The sequence below is a fragment of the Hemitrygon akajei genome, chromosome 14, assembly GCF_048418815.1.
Source record: "Hemitrygon akajei chromosome 14, sHemAka1.3, whole genome shotgun sequence".
Taxonomy (NCBI): domain Eukaryota; kingdom Metazoa; phylum Chordata; class Chondrichthyes; order Myliobatiformes; family Dasyatidae; genus Hemitrygon; species Hemitrygon akajei.
The window spans coordinates 33,739,882-33,758,675 of NC_133137.1; the positions used below are offsets into that span (position 1 = coordinate 33,739,882).

The 18,794-nt window shown below is 39.9% G+C and overlaps 1 protein-coding gene across 2 annotated transcripts in view; it reads left to right on the forward strand.

Annotated features, from left to right (window-relative positions):
• The window catches only part of naa25 (N-alpha-acetyltransferase 25, NatB auxiliary subunit), an 86,146-nt gene that overhangs the window by 53,163 nt on the left and 14,189 nt on the right, over positions 1–18,794 (forward strand). The window contains exons 17-23 of one of the 2 annotated variants that reach the window (XM_073065785.1): positions 1,965–2,090; positions 4,571–4,814; positions 5,837–5,960; positions 7,387–7,452; positions 8,641–8,738; positions 9,897–10,007; positions 11,574–11,720. In XM_073065785.1, coding sequence (XP_072921886.1) covers positions 1,965–2,090; positions 4,571–4,814; positions 5,837–5,960; positions 7,387–7,452; positions 8,641–8,738; positions 9,897–10,007; positions 11,574–11,720 — 916 coding nt within the window. Of the gene's footprint in view, positions 1–1,964; positions 2,091–4,570; positions 4,815–5,836; positions 5,961–7,386; positions 7,453–7,536; positions 7,572–8,640; positions 8,739–9,896; positions 10,008–11,573; positions 11,721–18,794 lie in introns of those variants that run through there. The other variant, XM_073065786.1, reaches the window with a different exon arrangement.

Sequence of the window (18,794 nt, forward strand, 5' to 3'; positions counted from 1 at the left end):
CCACATTTCTGCACTGCTGAGGACTCTTAGCAAAGAAAACCATTCAGATATTATCTTTGTGATGGTTCTAACGTGAAGGTGACGTGTTGCTCAAATTTATCCTTATTGAAACAGTGCTGTCGCCACAAGCTGATTAATCAAAGTTGGGTTTATTATTAAAGACTTCCAGCACCCAGGGTACGCCCTTTTCTCACTGTTACCATCAGGTAGGAGATACAGAAGCCTGAAGGCACACACTACCAGCAATTCATGAACAGCTTCTTCCCCTCTGCCATCTGATTCCTAAATGGACTTTGAAGCTTTGGACGCTACCTCACTTTTAAAAATATATAGTATTTCTGTTTTTGCACATTTAAAAAAAATCTATTCAATATACATAATTGATTTACTTGTTTATTTATTATGTTTATTTTGGGGTTTTTTCTCTCTCTCTCTGTGCTAGATTATGTATTGCATTGAACTGCTGCTGCTAAGTTAACAAATTTCACATCACATACCAGTGATAATAATTCTGATTCTGAATGGAGAATTTTAGAGGGAGATAACTGGAAGCTCATTGTTAGCCTTGCAAATTGAACCACTCCACAATGTGGATTCTGGCCTTGCTTTATCCAGGGCAAGAAAGGGTAGGAGTAAAATTGGGAGAAATAGAGGTGTCAGTGATGTAAAACTGCCTTTTAAAATTGGCCTTGACTCAATTCATTCCTTGTCTTCCTATATTATTTGACCCAGCTAAACTAAATATATCTGATTTTAGGGTAGCTATCTGCAGGGTGCTTTTTCTCCTACCTTCCCTGGCTTATTAGTTAAAGAATGATTATTGGTAACTTGACCATGCTGAACACTGAAGTGCTTTCTTAAATGCATTTTGAGAATTCTGTACACCCTTTTCATTTTACACTGCTGGCTTTCTGTTCTAGCCCAGTTAATTTAAATTTGCCCTATATCTTCTCGTGTCGTATCCCTGACTCCTAGCAGCCTGTAACATAATATTAACAAGGTGATTTAGCCCTTTCTATTTCCTTAGTTGGGCTCTAATATGAATGGTAAAGAAAATACTGGAATCAAGAAAGAACACTTAAAATGAATTAAGCAGAGCCAACATAGGTATATGAAAGACCAAAATGGGTCAAATAAATAAGGAAGAACCAGTGCATTTTAGGAAGGTTGATGAGGTCCCACATAAAACATTGGTCAGCAGGGCTGGAGAACATGAAACTGGAACATGGGCTGAGAATTGGTTATCTGATAAAGAATACGTTTAAGTGGAACATTTGTACGGTAGAAAGCTATGTCTGAGGTTACTTGGGTATCTTCGGTTGGATCTCAGCTTTTCAAAATCTGAATCATCTGGGTTTTTTTTTTATCACTGAGACTTGTATTTAAATCCAATTCACAATAATGAAATGACTTTCCTTATACCAGTGATGAGAATCCTTCCAGAGGTTCCCTACATGGAGTCCATGGGTGAAAAGGTTGGGATCCCCTGTAGACAACATGAAATTGCTGTTCCAGTTGAGCGTGGCCTAAAACTGCTCATTAACAGTCGTGAATTATAACTGGGCCAAAACACTGCAGCCATTGGAATTCTAAAACAAAATAAAGACTACTAGAATTACACGGAAGGCCAAGGCAGCATTTATGGCAGTAGAAAGATTTGATTATTCAGGTTGATGATATTTCATATGGCTGAATGTCTAATCGTGTTATTTCTAAGTTTGACAAATTAATCTGAGTGGGCTTGTGAGTATGAATTATACTATAATGAGGCTTCAAAGGACATGGACAAGTTCAGTGTGACAGAAGCATGATAGATGGAATATGAAGAGGAAAAATCTGAGATAATATTGTAGCAGCTTTGTCTTCAGCCGTGTATAACAATGTAATGTAGCAGCATGCTGTTTGTTAAAATCCCATGTGTCAGTTTTCTTATTTAATCCCCTTTCTCTTATATCCCTTTTTAGAACACAAACCCTGGAAGAAAGTATAAAATCCATGGGTTTATGTCCAGATGAAGATGATATTCCATGGGACAGTCTTCGAGATAACCGGGATCTAACTGTTCTCTTATGCTGGGATCCAAAGGAGAGGTATGTCAGGCTCTTGAAATTTTTCCTATGAAGTGTCCAACTTGTTCTCCCTCTCTCATCAACTGTCAAACTTTTCCCTCACCTGCTTCTGCTGAACTTGCTGCTCATTCTTTTTAACCTGTCCTTCAGATTTACTTGCTTTAGACCAATGACCACATCTCAGTCCTGTCTATGTATTCTTACCAGCTCATAGCCTTGTCCCTCCATTATTTTCCATAAACTGCCTTGTAGCACTATTTAGTTTCCAGGTTTATCCTTCGTCTGAATGTGTTTCTTATAGAACCATCAGTTATCTACATCACTGTGCATAAAAAAAATGCAGTCTTGCATCCTCAAGCTGCAAATCTGAAGATCCAGAGCAACAGTAGGTACATTTAACGTCTGAGAAATATATACAATATACATCCTGAAATTCTTTTTCTTCACAAACATCTACAAAAACAGAAGAGTGCCCCAAAGAATGAACGACAGTTAAAACGTTAGCACCCCAAAGCCCCCCCCCACCACAGCTCCCCACTCCTACGCGCACATACAAAATGTTAAAGGAACTCAGTGGGTCCTGATGAAGGATCTTGGCCTCCTAAACAATTACTGTTTATTCTTTTCCATAGCTGCTCCCTGACCTGTTCCTCTAGCATTTTGTGTGCGTTCCTCAAGCTGCAGCTTTAATAATACGACTGGTTCAACTTTCTACTACTATCCTTGGCTTGGCTGCCTCTGTCTCCACAGCAAGACCAATTTATGACGAAAGGTTACCTTTACAGGTGTCTCCTTAAACATTTTTCAGCATTATGTTCATTTCCTCAATAATAAATCTGGTGAAATAATCATCTTGTTCTAATTTAAAATTTGTCATTTCAATTTGCCGCCTCCACTTTGCTCAGCTGCAAACTCCACCAATGCATAACTATAAGCTACTTTCTCAATCTCAAAGCCAACAATAAACTTTGCTTTCACCACGTCTTCTCACACCACCCAAAACAAAATAATACCACCACTAACCTCTACCCTTCTATCGCTCTCATCTTCACACACTTCTCAGATACTTGGCTCATTCACTTCCCTTTACTGACTGATTTGTCTGTCGGGCTCTTTTTATTGCCATTGAGATCCAATTCACTGATGAAATGACTCCTCTCGTGCCAGTGATAATGATCTTTTCTTATAAATTAAATTTGAATAATCATATTCCTTTTCCTATTGAGTGTGATTCAAAGCTAAATAGTAACTGTCGTGGATTGTAAATACAGTAAAATTCTGCTGGCACTGCAATTCTAAAACAAAAGTCTTAGAGCAATACAAGACATACCAGCCATTTGGTCCATCCAGTTCTTGCTGACCATGGTGCCCACCCAGCTGATCCTGATCTTCTAAATTTGGCCCATATCCCTCCAAGGTAGGGGTTCCTGATCTTTTTTTTTATGCCATGGAGCCTTGACATTAACTGAGGAGTCCCTGTTCCCCGGGTTGGGAATACCTGCTCCAAGGCTTGCCCCTCCATGGACCTATCAAGTTCTTGTTAAAAAATCCTGTTGGTGTTCTTAATCTCATCCACTTACTCTGGCATCTGATTCCATATCTCTGCATGATAAAGTTGCTCCTTGGGTCCCTTTTAAATCTGTATCCTCTCACCACCTATCGGTGCCCCCTAGTTTTGGCCCCTCCTACTCTAGGGAGGGAGGTTGATTGTTGCTATCCACCTTATCTATGCCTCTCGGAATATTAAACATTTCTTTGTTCACCCCACATTCTCCTACATGACAAAGAATGAAGACTCAGCCTGGCCAACCTGTCCCTTTGACTCGGGCATTACAGTCATGGCAACATCCTCGTAAATCTTCCAGTTTAGCCATATTTTTACTATAATAGTGTCCAAAACTCTACACGGTATTCCATGTGTAGTCTCATCAGCAACTTGTTCAAAGTTCGATGTAAATTTATTATCTAAGTACATAAATTTCACCATATACAACCCTGGTATTCATTTTCTTGTGGCCATACTCAATAAATCCAAGAACCAAAATAGAATCACTAAAAGACCACACCCAACAGGGCAGACAAACAACCAGTGTGCAAAAGACAACAAACTGTGCAAATACAAAAGAAAAATAATAATAAATATGGGGAACATGAGATCAAGAGTGAAGTCATCCCCACTGGTTCAAGAGCCTGATGGCTGAGGCAAAATAACTGTTCCCGAACATGACGGCTCAAGTCCCCTGGCTCTTGCACCATCCTAAAATTTATTTTATTAATAAAAGTTAATTATTCATGTTCATGATCATTCACCGTGACTGATGTGATGAAAGATTATTGACAAGAATTGTAATTAGTCATCGAATTCAGTAAAACTACAGCTACTGGTGTGGCTAATCTGTGTATTCTGCTTTTCAATACTTGTAAATTGCTAAGTGAAAGCTATTTCATATATTCCTACAAGCTAAATTTTAATGTAACTTTTTTCCCCCCAACTGTGAAAGTGAATTGTCAGAAGGTCAAAGGAAGAATTCTATGAAAGAAGAGAGAACGTGGCTTCAGATTCGTTCATTAACGCTACGCTTGGTCTGTGCACTCGCTGCCATCAGTCACACAGTTGAGCCGAAGAATTCCAAAAAAACAACGGAGAATGGTGTCACTTCAAAAATTGACACGCTACGTTCTTTAATTCAACAGCTTGAATGTATAGTGCAGACTGAGAAGAAAAAAGACAAACAAATTGTTCAGGTAGAATTCTTAGAAAGAAATGTAATTTGGTTGGAAGTGAAATGTACAGTATGTTGCTAAGATGTTACAATACTTAGAGCTTAATAGCAAATTTTCCATTCATACCTATTCCGGTCTTTCTTGTACTTCCTCCCTTCAACTTTATCAGTTTTCCCAGGCTGAGTTGACAAAAAGCACTATGCAATGACTTGCAGAGCAGAAGGATCACATAGTCAATCCCTGGTGTGTTGTCAACATTTGATCCGAAGCACCCAGGAAAAATGTAAAAAAGTGGTGGTGTCCTTTCTTTTGATGTATACTTTGTTCTGGCAGGATTGGCCAGCAGTTGAATAAGTTGCCAACAAGAAGAGTGCTGGAAGAGTGGAAAGCATTGACCTGTTGTGATGTAATCCAATATCTGCCACAGCAACCATCGTCAAAGCATTTTGGCATTTGCTGCTCAGAAAACAGGGAGACGTTAGGTAGCACCAGCCAGACTTAATATACGAATTATAGTACATACTGTTGAAGACTTTGAACTTCTTGAAGTTTCTGCCACTTGCTTAACTGCTGGCTCAAGTTTTCAAGCTCTTATGAATCCTTTCTCCAATCCTTTAATAACAAAAGCAGGAAGATTCTTGGGCAGCAGGAGTTTTTAGCTATCAAGGTGTTTTAGTTGGAATATAGCTTGTGAGTTAGGTTTTAAACCAAATATTTAAACAGCAGCACAAGCAGTTGGTTTTCATGTTTTGTAACTTCAAGATATTAAACCAATTCAAATGAAGATGCGGGGAGTCAGAAATATGGGTGTAACTTGGAATTTACTTTTAAGTGAGGCGCCCATGTTTCACATGGTAGCGAGGTGAGGTTTGCAATAACATTTTTACATATAACTCATAATTAAACAAGAATTCTTGATCAAGATTTTATACACACACTCAAATATCATTGAAATAAATATACAGCAGCTATATGTTAAGTTTGCTCTTGATTGTGCGTGAATAATATGCAGTAACCTGAGTTCTGTACTTTGTTCTGTACAGTTTCTGGTCCAGGGGCCACCCCCTACACGTATGTTGACCTACCTGGAAAGCAGTAGTTGTTGGTGTCAAATTAATGCTTTTCACCTGGTTATTGATGTTTACGAGTTGGATGTCAGTGGATTAGGTAAGTCTGAGCTACTATGAAATGCAGGAAACTACTGTTCTATGAAATGATTCAAATGCGAAGAAGCTGTAGATTTTTATGTTTGATGTCATAAAATGTGTTTTCCCTCCTTAGCTACCACGTGTGTGGGGGGGGGGTGATATGCAGGGAGGGAGGGTCGACAGATTTGCTGCTGCTTGTGTGAAGGAAGAGGGATGGTGGGCATCTGTGCTTCATTGTTTCTATCGTTCATTTTCGGGGGTTTCTTGTTTGGATGTCTGTGAAGAGTACAAATTTCAGATTGAATACTATATGCATATTCTGATATTAAATGGACCTTTGAACCTTTAAACAATAAATAAATGCAAATTCTTAAAAATGTTTCATTCAGATTTGACAAATCAAGTTTTTACACTCTTTCATTTCTCAAACTAAATGCATTGACTACTTTAGAACTACACCACAAACGTAAGATTTCAATACCCATGTGCCCCAGTTGACCTTCTGCAAATACATGCATTCCCTTCACTTTAGATAGCATTTGCATTCTAAGTCGGCACAACCAATTATGGCTTGCAAAGCCAAAAGCTGGGGGAAAGTTGGAGACAGTATATCACCATATCATATTAGCCTTAACCCCAAGAGAATAAATATAGTTAAGTAATGCTAAATACCGAACATGAAGCCTGTAGCAAGAAACAATTGCCTGGCATTAAATAAGTTTCCTGTAAAGATTTTCCTATTCAAAAATAGGAAAATTTCCTATTCAAAAATAACCCTTGTGGAATGTGGAATTAAAATTTCTTAAATTATGTGTGCCCTGTAGTATGAATGAAATATAGTGACATTTAACACAAAAATCTGTGTATGTAGAAATAGTCTGTGCACATAGTCTACTGTGAAAAAATAGAGATTTCAAAGTTCTCAAGTGGTTGGCTTCGTCTGGTTGGCCTGTTCTAACCTGCATTGTCCTATGTTCAAATGACTCATATGCATTGATCTTTTTTGCTTTTATACCAGTTCTCTGAAATAGCTCACAAAAATAACCTATACTAGGACAGCTATATAATAAAGATTGTCTCCTAACCAATTGACAATCACAGATCAGGTCAAGCGCATCTGTGCCTGATAGCCAATGCACCAACATCCAGTACTTATTAGTAACTGCTTGCCAATATTTCCGAGATGCTCTGTGATTACTATTGATTTGACAGGTGTCTGAATTTTACATCTCAGTTACCCACCGAGACATTAGAAGTGTTCCTTCTACACTTTGTACTCTTCTAAATTGGCATGTGTTTACTATTTTACACACTTTATTTAATCTTGACAGAAGATATTTAGTCAACTTTGTAAAACTGGCTGTTCAGAAGAGATTATAGATCTGGAATTTATCTTAATACTCCATGTTTTAATTTCTCTCCTTTTTTATTTTAATTTCTTGCAGAAGAAACACCAGATGTCCAGAGTCGGTTAGCAGATGATTTTAAGTTGTTATTGGGGCAGTTGCAAGGTAATGTTAGCATTCTGCAAACCTTTGTTGCTTATCGTTGCTGTTTCATTGTATGCTAAATACATCTATTTGCTCTACATTTAGTTCTTGCCAAGTGCCTTGCAGTTTTATGTTTTGCAGTAAGTATTTATTTCAATCATATCGAACAGCTGCTTTGACATTATTTAATCTGCACCATGACAGCTTCAGTCACCCACTCAGACTCAACATCTTTGTTTCCCTTCTGGCAATGTTGCCTTTGAGAAACAGAGGTCAGGAAGATGACACTAATTCTAACAATAGATCAATTTAAATCTGCATTCTCTTGGTGAAATATTTCAGTAACACAGCCAGACAGATTCTCAAGAAAAGATTGAACTGGCCACACTAGGTGAAATAAGTAACATGGACTCACATTTACTTGCACCTCATTCTTTCTAGTTTGCCAGTTGAAAGTGAGGCTTCTTTTAAATCCCTTTGTTGTTGTGAGTGACTGTCACATTGTTCTTTTGATGAGTAAGGCTTACAATGAGACCACACTTCATCGAGTCATATTGCAGCCCCAGTGTGTGAAATGGCATAGATTGGGAACAGAGCCAGCAAGTCAAAATTGGCTATCTTTGAGCAGTTGATCCCAATTGCAACAGTAAAAGAGTATTGCTGTCTTTAAGTCTTTAACCTCATGGTCTAACATTCTACTCCATTTTGAGTGCCATGTACTGGATAACTAACTCTTAATGAGTGTAAGACATGGTTAACAGCAATACCTTCAGTAACAGACAATAAGATATCAACTTGCTAAAGCTGCATGCATGCTAAACATAAAGGCAATATGATATAAACAAAAGTAAAAGGTGTCTGCAGCAGTTGAGTTTGGTCGAACTCCGTTATTCTCTCAGTCCATTGATAAATAGTGGTTCATCAATTAGCAGGGTGAGGAATTTTGATAAGCAAACCTATCCCTCAAATTTGGGTGGTGAGGTGGAAATGTGTCTCTACTAAAGGCAGTCCTTCCCTCCAGTTACCTGCACATCACCTTTGGGCAAGGACTAAGTGTTCGCAGTATTTGGGGGGGAGGAAAGCCCACAATCATCTAAACCAGATAATCTGAAATAGTGAAGTAAATGTGAAAATGTAAATGTGGAGTAAAGAGTCCATTGTATGAGAAGGACATTTGTAGTTTGATGTTCTTTTTTTTCCCCTCCGCAGAATTATTCAATAAATGCAAAGGCAGTTTGTTGGAAGTTAAAGAAACAAATTGTACAACAAGGCCAGAACTTTTAGAAAACCTTGTCTTTTTAGTTGAGGTAAGTGTTCTCAAAATTACTGATCTTTTTATTGCATGATTTTTTTCTGGCTGGAAATAATGAAACTTATAATTCTGGGCTCATCTTATATTTTGGGGGCACTGAAGAAAAGTGGTTAAATGAAAAATTTATTTCCAACTATTCATTACTTTGGTACTTCCACAAACACTAGCTTTTAATTTTGTCTCTGGTAAATTTCATACCCTTATCAGCAATGTTGAATATTCTGCCCTCAAACATCTGAGCTAATGCACATAATAACCAATGGTGTGCCATTCGTCAACATCTAGTGTTTACTACACCACTGAATTAAAAGCAGTTTATTTCCTCACTAATTATGATGCTGTATTATATTTAACAAATATGCCTAGTATTTCTTTCTGGTTTTAAAAAGTAGCATTTCCTTCAGTAACTCTGCCGTCATTGACTAGTTAAGACATTAAATACTATTGTGAAAGACTTACTGCCCTTACATCACAGGTGTTCAGGGTAGCAATGAAGGTGTTTTAAGTTGGCCCTGAGCTGAACCCCCGAACCTGGAGGGCCAGTGGACCACTCTTAGTCTGGCCTCTACCCTTTAACCTGTTTGGCATGGGTGACTCTACCAAGAGCCATAGGATAATGCCCTGACTCCAGCCTACGTAGCTCTCTGGGTCATCGATGCACACAAACCTCCAAACCTTGACATGATTGTGTCATAGTCCTCCTCCAAGGAGGACTATCGTGAATGTCAGCTACTTTTTGCTGTCAGAATCTTCCCCCATGTCACTTCTGTAGTGATGTTTGGGCACTATGGTTGCAGATACTTGGCATTATAGATTGGAGATGTGTTCTGAGCCTGGGCATCAGGCTCTAAATTCAAAAGTCCGGGAGAGGGTGCAAAGTGAATTGACCCTGAAGAATTTTCACCTTTTTCCCTAAAATAATCCCTGTATTTCTGATACTTCTATGCAGTTTGTATAAACCTCTATTGCATTCACAACTCATTGCAAATTTGTCATATTTCTCCTGGGATTTTGTTGTGTACATACGTTTCAACTAGTATGGTCTCTTAGGAGAATCATGTCTCCCATATGTGTCAGTTAACTGTAGTATTCCTGTCAAACACGTGTGTTCAGGAGACCTTGACTAATGTAGAATCTGTTTCTGTCATCTCAGACTGTCTGCATAATCCTGTGGGTATCTTATTACTGTGGTAATGTTCTACGGCCGCTTAAATCCAGTTTACAGAAGAAAAAGAAGAAGAAAAAGGAAATTAATTTTACGATGGTAAGAATTTACCCAGAGAAAAGTGATTTTGAAAATGAAAATCTGCTCTAAGTGTTACCCTAATAGTACAAGTTTTATTCCCCCTGATTGTGCACAATTAGCATACAGGCACGGTAATTTATTGTAGTGGTAGTTCCACTGTTTTAAATTTAGCAAGTTCATCTGTGGTCAAGATTATTGCCCTAAATCCACCAGAGGGCAGCTGCTACCAGATTTATTTGCTAATAGTCATATTTTAACAAGTGTACAAAATTAATAAAATTTTTGTTTTAATTTGTTCAGTAGTTTTTCCCCCTGAATTTGCATTATGTCAATGTGAATTATTACAAGTATTTGCTAATTATTAGATTTGGGTCAGGTTACTCAAGGATTCTTGTGCCCATATAGTAGTGTAGCTGTTGGTGCTGTTGCCACACAACCCAGAGACCTGTGGTTCAGTCTTGATCTAGGGTACAGTAAGCACGTTCTCCCCATAACTGCTCAGGTTTCCTTCTGGTGTTACAGTTTCCTTGTTGATGCTCAGGATGTACTGGTTAGTAGTTCAGTTTGACAACTGTAAATTGCTCCAAGGAGAGGTTGGGTGACAGGGCGAGGAGTTGATGAGAAGGCAAAGAAAAATCGGGCTTAGTGTAAGTGGGTGCTCCTAGATCGGCATGGGTGTGATGGACCAAATGGCCTGTTTCCCTCCTGTGTGTTAACCATAAATAAGAATGTGAAACATCCAATTGCCATACCCTGAATCAACATGTACTTACTTTTCATAAGTGTGATACATTTATGAAAAGGGATGGCTTTACAGTACAGGACACCTAGTTTCAATTCCCACTGCTGCCTGTAAGGAGTTTGTACATTTTCCTCGTGACTGCATGGGTTTCCTCCGAGTGCTCCAGTTTCCTCCGAGTGCTCCGGTTTCCTCCCACAGTCCATTTGGTAGGTTCATTGGTCATTGTAAATTGTCCCGTGATTAGGCTAGGATTAAATCGGGGGCTTGCTGGGCAGTGTGGCTCGAAGGGCCAGAATGGTCTATTCTGCACTGTATCCTAATAAATAAATAAACATTTATTTTGTCTTCAGTATCATCTCATTTAAAGCAAGTCTCAGTATCTTTTGGCCAGTTTCTTATTCCACCAGTCAGCTGGCTTAAGCTCTGCTGCAATTTTTGTATTGGCTCCATTCTGATCACATTTTAAACCTACATCGTGCTATGTTTACAACCCCTAGGTAATTATTCGCAGTTAGCTGGAGGGCATTTAATATACTGGGTCAACTGTCGGTTAATGACATGGAAATTAGAGGACGAAAAGTTCTTCATAAGCAGTCACAGTACAAAACACATCAGAATCTGACAGGAAATCATATGAAGCACCATTTGATGGTAACTGTTGACGCAGGTATCCTAAAGCCTGTAGGAGAATTTTTTTTTGGAAAGATAGTATACCATTTTGTGTGGGGAAAAATAAAGTTTTTATAATCCAAAATGTCTATCAATATGATTTTTTAGAAGCTTGTGATCCAAGCAAATTACGGCTTTACACACTAACAATTTATTTGTGTTTTTTTTTACAGCCAATTCTTTTTAGCAGCTTCCAGGACTATGTGGCTGGCTTACAGAATTTCTTGTCTGAAGTGGTTAACCATATTAAAGACTTAGAGTCTGAACTAACTGCACTGAAATTTGAAGAGCTGACAATGGATAGTAATTCAGTTGTTGAGGTAAAGGTTATTCCAGAGTATAACAATGTTTACTGTTGGGATTTACTTACTAGGTTTTTTTTATTTTTATGCTGCACGGTGTTTCCTTGTAAATAATTGAAAGTTGTTCCCACTTCACACTTTTTGTACTGCTTGGACAACATCAGTCCTGCTGGCTGAGATATGAAGGGGAAAAAATGGGCAGTGCTACATAAACTGGCAAGTAGTTACTGTTCTATCATTAAAGAAATATTGAGTTAGTGGGAGAGTGTCAGATGAGCGTTCACTGGTCAGAATTTGGTGGAGGAGAATTGTAAAACTTAATAGCAAACTCCTCATTGCATTTTAACCCATTTGTCAGTAGGGGAAAACCACAGAATTCTTAACATAAAGTAATTTGAAATGCTTCACTTTTGTCCCATTCTACTAACGACTGTAGGGTTACCTATGTGCTAAGAGAATGTATGGTTATCCTCATTCACCAACTTGGGAAAGTTGAGATTGAATTACCGTCTTCATAATTAAGTTCCCATATGAACTTGTTGCTCTGTGGTATATGCTCGTGATCAGTAAGTAAAATATTTCTCCTTGCAGCAGTTCCTTTATTTAACCAGGGCTTTCATGTCTCGTATGCACTTGGTAAGTGTGGAAACTGATTGTAGTAGCATCTTGAAACTTTTTGCTCACATTCCAATGCATTATGTTGGATCTCCATCAGAGCATCAAGAACTAGAATGCAAGCTTCTCCTGACAGGTAGGAGTAGTGAAAAGTGATAAAAGGCAGAATTTTGTGCTGATCTGAAACTTTAGAAGTTTCTTTTCAGTCTTTGATTTGGGATGTGATTAAAAGGAAGCAATACCAACTGTGGAAGCAGCTGTTCTTGGGAAAAATTGGTTTGCCTTTCCAGTATCCATGGTACTTTGTTTCGACTGTTTTGCATTAAATAGCATTTTGGCTAATTGAACATAGACTGGTACAGCACAGGAACAGGCCCTCTGGACCATCATGTTGTGCTGAACCAGTTAAATTAGTCATCAAATGGTCAACTAAGCTAGTCTCTTCAATCTACACAATGGCCATTTCCTTCCACTTCTTCACATTTGTGTGCTTATCTAAACATGATATTATTTTCTTGTATATAATCATGTAGCATTTCAGACTGAATTGCTGTCACTTCTTTAGCTGAAGGATATCAGTGAAACAATAGGAACCCATGACTTTAGGTGCTTTGCATGCTGAAACAAAATTCATTGATTTTCAACCTACCTATCCAGTCACACTGCCTCTTTATCTTTCCTTTTTACATTGCTTTTCTACTCTCATGAACAAGAACATAGAGGAAATCATCTCGGATCACAGCACTGTCACCCCCTATCTTCTCTTCCAACTCCTCTCCTGTGCCCATTATTGGAAAGCAACACAGTTTTACCTGACAATAACTGTGCCATTTGCCTTTGGCCCTCCAATCTTTCCTGATGCCAATCAACTCAGTCACTACCTTTCTCCAACTTTGACCTTTTCAGTCCAAACCCAGTGTTTCCCATAATACCGTCTTCCTCCTTGCTCTCTCAAATCTAAAGGGTGTGAACTTAAGCAAATCTACCTCCGTCATCTATTGTGATGTCTGATTGGATCATATCAAGTTAATCCCAGGCTTTGCTGTCTCCACAAAACAGCCTTCTATTCCAGTGTTTCTCCAGAAAGCAAAGGCTATTGAATTTCAACTTTGCTTAACTACAATCTTAGCCTTCCTTAATCCTAGTTCTTGCACCTTGTTCACCAAGGTAACACTCTATCTAGGTTCTCCTTGCCCCCAGCCTGGCACTGTCTTTCACTGCCTGAAAGCATGCTTTATCATCAAGGACAGTATTACTCCTTTGACCTTGGTCCCTCAGACTTGCTGGCTGTCCATTTGCCAGCAACTTAATGCCATTAGACATAGATCTAATGGTCTTATTACCTTGCAACAAGATTCCACCACCAAACACATCTTTCCCTGCCCCCCCCCCCACTTTCCACTTTCCGCTTTCCGGAGGGTTCTCTCCCTACGTGACTCCGTTGTCCACTCATCCATCCCCAGTGATCTCCCTCCTGGTACTATTCTTGCAAGTGGAACAAATGCCACACCTGACACTGCTCCACCTCCTCCCTCACTACCATTCAGAGCCCCAAACAGTCCTTCCAGGTGAGGCAACACTTCACCTGTGATCTACTGTGCCTGTTGCTCCAGATGTGGTCTCCTGTACATCAGTGAGACCCAATGTAAATTAGGAGACCAGTTGGTCGAGCACCTTCTGTCCACAAAAAGAAGGATCTCCCAGTGGCCACCCATTTCAGTGTTTCTTCCCATTCCCATTCAGACATGTCAGTCCATGGCCTCTATTGTTATGATGAGGCCACACCCAGGTTGTGTTCCATCTGATGACAGGAATGTTAATTTCTTTAACTTCCAGTAATTTATCTCCCCCCTCCCCAACCATTCCCCATTCCTGTTTCACTCTGTCATTTTATCTCCTTACCTGTTCATCAACTCCCTCTGGTGCTCCTCCCCCTACCCTTGCTTCCATGGTCTTTTGTCCTCCTCTATCAGATACCCCCTTCTCCAGCCAATCTCTTTCACCAGTCAGCTTCCCAACTCTTTACTTCATTTCCTGCCCCATTTCACCTATCACCTGCTACCTTGTACAGCTTCCTTCCCTCCCCCCACCTTCTTTATCTGATTTCTTCCCTTCTTTCCAGTCGTGGTGAAGGGTCTCGGTCCGAAATGTGGACTGTTTACTCTTTTCCATAGATGCTGTCTAGCCTGCTGAGTTCCTCCAGCATTTTGTGTGTGTTCCGTTAGACATAGGAGCAGAATTAGGCCATTCAACCCATCGGGTCTGCAGTTCCCTTCTCCTGTGTACTGTCTCCTCCATTTGGTTTATCATCCTGTTCAGAATGAGCCATCTTTGAATATTTTGTGGAAGTCACAGCTCCACCTCCAATTTTTCCTCTCGTCTTTCTCTGTGCAGTACTGCCTCTTAAGTCTTGTTACAATCCTGTGTTTGAATTCTTTCCTTCCCCACCACAGTGCTAACGTGGCTCTAATCAAAGAGTCGAATAATGTCGTCTTTGACTAAACTGCATCTCAAAGTCACTAAGAATGTAGAAACATTTTCAACTGAAGTAAATCAAGAATATCACAGTTTAAGAAGCTGGATGAAAATGTTACCCTCTTTCTGAATATGTTGGCACTACACATAGGGTATGTACAGTGGATTCCGATACACTGGGACCAGTACATTTTGGCCCAATTAAGCTGCAGCCCATTTAGTTGAAGTTTAATGGAAATAGTTAAAAAGGTATTTAAAAAATGTCAAAATTCCAGTTAATTGAATAACATAATGCATTTAATTGAAATACGTAACAGTTTAGAATACTACCATACTACTGGTGATGGTCTGTTGTATCTGATGATGACGGGAAACCTGTGCAGTTGAGTATTTAAAGTGGAAAAGCCGTTGCACTCTCTCAACCTCAGAAGCCTGGTTCCAGTAGGACGAGTAAATGTCACAACTGGGGTCTTCCCTGGTTGCAAAGGATGACCATGACTTCTTTGGTGTCTCGTCATGCCATTCACAGAGTTGCAGAATTGCCTTCCTGGCTGTGAGTTCTCACTGTAAATATCGTCTGCTCAGACCACTGGAGCTGACTTCACATACTAGGACAGCCTTGTCCCTACCGCACCAGGGTATGAGACCTGCCTGCTACCCTAATCTGGCATAGCCACCTATCGAAGTGATATACTGGGGTGTGGCTGCTGCCACATGTGAACAGCTACTTGGAGGCACAAGTGAGAGAGCTGAGTATCCAGTGGGGACCAAAGGTAACAAAAAGATGATTGTCGATATCTTCAAATTCTTTGTAGTTTCTAACTTGCTGAAGCAGTGAAATCATTTCATTTTCACCTCTTGCCATCTTTGACATCTCCAAGCCTGAATGCTTGAAACTGCAGTGAGCAAAATTGTTCACTCTAAGCATGGTGTAGTGTCTAATGGCTACACAACAGATATTAGTTAAAAAAAAAAATCGACAACAATCTTCTGTCCCAGTTGAGAGGTATTTTTTTTCTGTGTGCCATACTCTGCCAGAGCCTCGGTGACCACTTTTTTTTTCTAGTGGTTGTCTTGGAAGAAAGATTTTGTGAGTGGTCCCCCACATCCTTCTCACAGCGTAGTGTTTTTTTTAACGAGCTCGACACTTAACCCGGCACGGATGGAGAGCGTGACCGGGAGCAGTCCGACTGGATTCGAACTTGGGAACCTTTGCTCCGGAGTCCGCGCTGATGTCACTGCGCCACCAGCTGGTCAGTTAAGGGGTATATTGTCCCAAATAAATGAAAGGAATTCCAGCTATTTTCTCAATTTGTTGTTCTTTGAGAGTAGTCCCAAATAACCAGCTGCCCCAATTAACTGGAATCCACTGTTTTCTTTGAAGGTTGAGTTTTTCCAGGGCTCCTTGTTCAGCTTTATACATTGAATATCCATTATTAAGTTGCCTGTCAAAGAACATGTGGAACCATGTCCAGAGTATCAGTGTGTTAAAAACAAGATATCTGAAGAGGACAGATGAAATGCATTAGAATTATGAATTCTCCAGCATATTGTTGTGCATCAGTAACTAAAAATACATTGAATTCTCCAATTTCCAGTAATTCCCTCCCTCTCCCTTCCCCCATCTCAATTTCAGTCTGCCTCCTCCTCCAGCTGCCTATCACCTCTCTCATGATTCTGCCTTGTTCTACTACACAGTGCTTTCCTCTTACATTCTTTCTTTACTTTACCTGCCTATCCCCTCCCTGCTTCCCTCCCGCACCCCTTGATCTTTCTTCTGATTGGTTTTTCACCTGGCACCTACCAGCCTTCTCCTTCCCACCCTCCCACCTTCTTTATAGGGCCCCTGCCCCTTCCTTCAGTCCTGACGAAGGGTCTCGGCCCAAACCGTTGACTGCTCGTTTCCACGGATGCTGCCCAACCTGCTGAGTTCCTCCAGCTTGTTGTACGTGTTGATTTGACCACAGCATCTGCAGTGTACTTTGTGTTTACTAAAAAATGCTGCGTGTTCATTACAAATGTACATGATATTTTACATGGTTTTACAGAATGTAAAATTTAATTCTGAACTTACAAGACTGTAATGCCACAAAAGCTGAGCATAATCTTAAAACTTGCTGATAAGTAGGTCACTGAAAACTTGATATTTTGTTCTATGTTTTGTCTTGGTCATTTTATAGCTGTCCAAAGAAGAATATAAATTACTAGTACTGAAAGAAAGTAATTCGTCAGCTGATCAGCCCCACAGTCATTATGAAATAAAAAATTGTCTTCGTGTCAGTTGTTTCCCCCCATTTCATGTGTAAACTATAAAGGCTTATTTATAGCAATAAGTCAAGTTTATATAACATATATAACCATATAAGGTATATGGAAATGAGATGACGTTTTTCTGAACCAGGCTGTAAAGCACAGTAGTACACATAACACACAATAACCTGTGAGGATACGGATAAAACCTACAGATGAATCTCACATAAATAACAAACTGAAGTGCATTAATTTTAAATATTGGAAGGTATGGAACAGTGACAGTTTGAATATGATCGGGCAGGGGGTTCAGAAGCCTAATGATCTTGGGGAATAAACTGCTCCTCATCCTGACCGTTTGTTTTTATGTATCAGAGTCTCCTGCCTGATGGTAGAAAAGTCAAAGAGGATGCTGGATGGATGGGTGGGGTCCTTAATAATACTAAGGGCCCTGTGTACGCAGCACTCCTGATAAATGTTCTCGATGGATGGTAGGGATCCTCTCAGTGTTCTCACAGCCCTTTATAGCGGCTTCCAGTCTGATGCTTGACTGCTCCTGTACCAGATGGAGATGCAACTTGTCAGGACGCTCTCAGTGGTGCTCCTGAAAAACGCAGTTAAGGTGGGGGGGGGGAGTCTCGCTTGCCTCAATCTTCTTAGGAAGTGGAGGCGTTGCTGTGCCTTCTTGTTCAGGGAAGTGATATTAAGGCACCAGGTGAGGTAATCCGTGATGTGAACTCCCAGGAACTTGGTGCACCTAACTCTCTCATACGGATGAGCCATGTATTTGCAGAGGGCAATAGTTTGCCTGCGCCTTCCTGAAGTTCCACAATAATTTCCTTTGTCTTCTCCGCATTTAGGCTAAGGTTTGTCCTTCTCGCTCCAAACCACCAGCCTCTCCACTTCCGCTCTATGCTCAACCTTGTCATTGTTCTTGATGACACGGTTTGAGACTTGCCTTGAGGGAAAATCTGGAGTACATTTTGTCTCAATGTTTTCATTTTAATAACTAAGTCAGGTTATGAAGGTAATGGAAAATGGGATGATTATGCTGTAGGATGTTAATGGAAAAATTGATTTGCTGACTATAGTGGATTGTCTACATTAAAAATTGCTTTGAGTTTTTTTGTACCATATTTTCTTAGAAAATAGAAGGCCATCTAGTCTCGCATCCCAGCTAGTCACTCCATGTGGACAGTATTGGAAGTCAGAATTGACCTAGGTCGCTGGTACTAGAAGACAACACAATAACCTGCTGCACCAGTGTAGTTTTTTTTCCCCATTCATTACTTCACTGGCAGTATTCACCGCAGGTAAACAGAAATGCAATTCAGCTTAGTTATCTGAGGTTCCCAGAACTCATTGTGGTTTAATTTTTTCAAGAAGACTATGCACATCTTTTCCTCTGCCTAGCTGATTAACTTGTTCCTTGTCAGAGCTAAGAATAAAATGTCTGTTTCTGGAGCCTGAGTCTGACTTTGCTCTTGCTGTCTGAGGAATCATTACTTGCTCACTGAGCTGCCAGCAATGACCCTCTTGGCAAAGTCTGAGTACAGTGGCTCAACACCTCACTTTGCAGTGTGCAGTGGATTAGGCCATCGGTTAATTGGACCAGCCATTTATTTGGGGCAACTCTTAAAGAACAAAAACTAATTGAGAAAATAACCAGGATTCCCTTTGTTTACTTGGGACACTATGTCACGCAATAGGGACAGGAGACTGGTGCAGAACAGTTTCTAACTAGAGTCAGTT